The sequence below is a fragment of the Cryptotermes secundus genome, unplaced genomic scaffold (assembly GCF_002891405.2).
Source record: "Cryptotermes secundus unplaced genomic scaffold, Csec_1.0 scaffold1529, whole genome shotgun sequence".
Lineage (NCBI taxonomy): Eukaryota > Metazoa > Arthropoda > Insecta > Blattodea > Kalotermitidae > Cryptotermes > Cryptotermes secundus.
The window spans coordinates 123,846-127,490 of record NW_019739250.1 but is presented as its reverse complement, the minus strand read 5'-3'; the positions used below and the strand labels follow the sequence as shown (position 1 = coordinate 127,490).

At 42.1% G+C, this 3,645-nt stretch overlaps 1 protein-coding gene across 4 annotated transcripts in view; it reads right to left on the bottom strand.

Annotated features, from left to right (window-relative positions):
- The window catches only part of LOC111871906 (serine/threonine-protein kinase fused), an 18,140-nt gene that overhangs the window by 5,506 nt on the left and 8,989 nt on the right, over nt 1-3,645 (bottom strand). For all 4 annotated transcript variants that reach the window (XM_023865300.2, XM_023865299.2, XM_033754451.1 and 1 more), the window contains one exon: nt 1,188-1,367. In XM_023865300.2, coding sequence (XP_023721068.1) covers nt 1,188-1,367 — 180 coding nt within the window. The remainder of the gene's footprint in view (nt 1-1,187; nt 1,368-3,645) is intronic.

Below are 3,645 nucleotides of genomic sequence, written 5' to 3'. Positions count from 1 at the left end.
GCCCATAGGATTGTGAGACATTGAGGGTCCCACATTATCTAGACAATCGGCTCAAAGATGGCAGTAAGGTTGTCAGCCTTACGTGCTGGCTGCGCTTTACCCCCCAGGAAAATTATTTATTTAATACCTGGTACTCATTTCTGTTAGAGGCTGAGTGAACCCCTGGGCCATAGTGCGGCCAGAAGGATTGGGTCAATTGAAAAAATCCAATGACCTCATCAGTATTTGAACCCGCGACCTTCCAACTTGTAGCATAGTGCTTTAACCACTGCATAAATAATTTTTCTGCTAGACATACTTTTGGTATTAAATGGGTGCCTTAGTCACCACAATGTAGTGCATCCTTGGGTTGCAAATGGATGGGTTATGGAATATACACTGAATAAGCAGTTGCAGCCAGCCAGCCAGCCAGCAAGGAATGATCATCAAGCCAAGGAGATGGGTGTAAGTTTATCAACCCTTCAATGTAAAATGCTGTGTTATAAAACATTTACAGAATCCCCAGAATGTGAGAGATTATTTGAATGACTCAGGCAGTAATTGAAGCACATGACAGAAATGGATAAAATGGAGGTATGCTGTCAGTATAGGAGGTAGATGGAACTGGCTGAAGATTCTGCCTAATGGCAGACCCTGGTATCAGTTGTCTTGAAACTTTAAGCTCTATCAAGATAAAGTTGGTATGTTACCAGATATATTTCAGGCCATACGGTGAAGTGTTTAAGCAAAATATCATGAAGATACATGGTCAGCTTATACTGCCATCACTTTACCTCCAAAGAAACAACCTACAGTATTCACTGCACAGAACACTGAGTCAAATTTGTATGTTCTAAAATTCTACAGTATACCAAGAAGTCATCACTGGAAAAGACTTTCCAGCTGACAATCATTGACTTCAGAATACGTCCATTGGGGGGGGGGTTCAACCCTGTTAGCACCAAAGATAAGTTTTCAATTCTTTAAAACATGCTGCATACTTTAATAGTACTTTGCATTGATGTTACCAGACTAATAAATTTAAGTCCTCTTTAAGTAACCAAATTTTCACTATGTTATAAATGGTGAAGTTATCTGAATTTACAATAGTACACTGCATTTCATGAACCAAAAAGTTAAGCAGTCTTACATTGTTTCTATAGAATAGTTCACACAAAATGTGAGAGTGATTTTCTTTCTGTGCTTACCATAGGTCAGCATTCTGATCATAGGGTTTCTCTTCTATGAGTTCTGGGGCCATATAGAGAGGTGTACCCTTGATGGATGTTAAGACGTAAGTACCTGCACTCATACTACGAGCAAAACCAAAATCACACAACTTTGCTACTCCATTGGCTTCCAATAAAATATTCTGAGGTTTTAAATCCCTATGAAAGAAATAATTGATTTAAGAATTATTCAACATAAAAGAATAAAAGCAGAGCAGACTATTCAAAGGACTCCAGGAATATGCTTGTGCAATATATCTCACAAGTTCAATTAAACTTGTCATATTATACATACAGGGTGTCCCAGGAGGAATGTGCCAAACTTCGGGAGGGCGTTCCTTATGTTAAAGTATGCTGATATAACCCAAAACACCTATGTCCAAAGTTGAACGGTTACGGAGATAATGGCCCAAGAAAAGTGTGGTCTTCTGGCAGGTCCAAGCACTGTACCTCGCTGTACCTCTCAGCTGAGAGCCCTTATCTATGTTTGTCCTTGAGTGCGATGATACTCCCTAGCCGTGCTTATGTAGTTGGCTCATACCAGAACGCGCAGTCAGCACGTTACGTCATCGCTCGCCAGTCATGTGTTATGTATACTGCTTGGAAACCTAAGGACAATTATGACATGGCGAGCGAGTATTTTGTACTTCAATTTTATGGCTTTCCGTCACTCACAAGTTGGTTTGATGTTACGTACATTATTAACATTACAGAATCCACATATTCCTGCCAGTTTTAATATGTATTTTGTAATCAACAAGTGTGTAACCCCGGTCAAAGTTTGACACTTCTCGGGCCATTATCTCCGTAACCGTTCAACTTTGGACATAGGTGTTTTGGGTTATATATATATAATATATATATCGTATATAAGTAAGAAAAAAGTAAAGCTACCCCTGTACCAGGCTGTAAAGGCCCATAGGGTTGTGAGAAGTTCAGGGTCCCACATTATCTAGATAATCGGCTCAAAGATGGCTGTAAGGTTGTCAGCCTTATGCGCCAGCCGCGTTTTACTCTCCAAGAAAATTATTTAATTAATTCCTGGTACTCATTTCTGTTAGAGGCTAAGTGAACCCCAGAGCCATAGTGCAGCTGGAAGGATTAGGTCAATTGAAAAAATCCTACGACCTCTTCAGGACTTGAACCCGCAACCTTATATATATATATACGTAGGTCATACAGAAAGTCATGAGCAACTTTTTTTGCATGCAACCTGGGAACAGCAGACGAAAGAGAGTATGGTGGTAGATGGAACCAGCTGTTGTGTTAACCTTGAATGTCTTGTGACATCAATAGCTTGCATCACGTGACCAGCATCACTCCTAACAAAATGGCCAAAAACGATATGTCATTTTGCCAGCGTGCTGTCATCGAATTTCCTGTGAAAGAGAAAATCCCTGCTGCAGAAATTCACCAGAGACTTCAGCGTGCTTATGGAAGTGTGTGCATGGGTGTCAGCAGTGTTCGAAGATGGGTGAAACATTTTAAAGATGGGAACACCAGCATCGAAGATGAGCCTCGGAGTGGTCGTCCTTGAACAGCCTCAACTGAACGCAACAAGGAAAGAGTGGATGAGATCATTCAAGATGACAGGTGTGCGACTGTGGACACAATAGCCCGAAAACTTGGAATAGAGCACAGTGCAGTACAGGAGATGACTGAAAGCTTGGGCTATAGGAAAGTTTGTGCTCGTTGGGTCCCGCGGTTATTGACCGAAGACCACAAAGGTTAGCGAAAAGCCATCACCTCAGAACTGCTGCAGAGATATCGACACGAAGGCGATGATTTTTTGCTCTGTATTGTGACAGGTGACGAAAGCTGGTTTCACCATTTTGAGCCTGAAATGAAACGGCAGAGTATGGAATGGCACCATTTGCATTCTCCATCAAAAATGAAGGCAATGACAGTGCCATCAGCTGTGAAGGTGATGGGCACAGTCTTCTGGGATGCAGAGGGGTTTATTCTGGCCGAATTCCTGGAACCTGGGAAAACCATCAATGCTGCTCGTCATGTCCAGACGCTGCAAAAGCTCTGTCATGCATTGCTTGATAAACGTCCAGGACGAAACTTCATCATCCTGCATGACAATGCTCGCCTCCATGCCGCTCGTCTCACATTGGGAGCAATTGCAAAGATGGGGTGGGAAGTTCTTCCACACCCCTCCTATAGCCCTGATCTGGCACCCTCCGACTACCATCTTTTCGGATTTGTGAAGGATCAGCTGCGTGGACGTTTTGAGACAAGGGAGGCAATTCAGAAAGCAGTGCGTCAGTGTCTTCGGATGGCTGGAATGAATTTTGCAGAAGGGGAATTTTCAAACTCCCAGAATGCTGGGAGAAATGTGTACAAAGAAATGGCAATTATGTGGAAGAATAAAGAAAGGTCTGTATATTGAGTTGGTGTATTTGGTTTGTCAATAATAAAGCATGTTACTTTA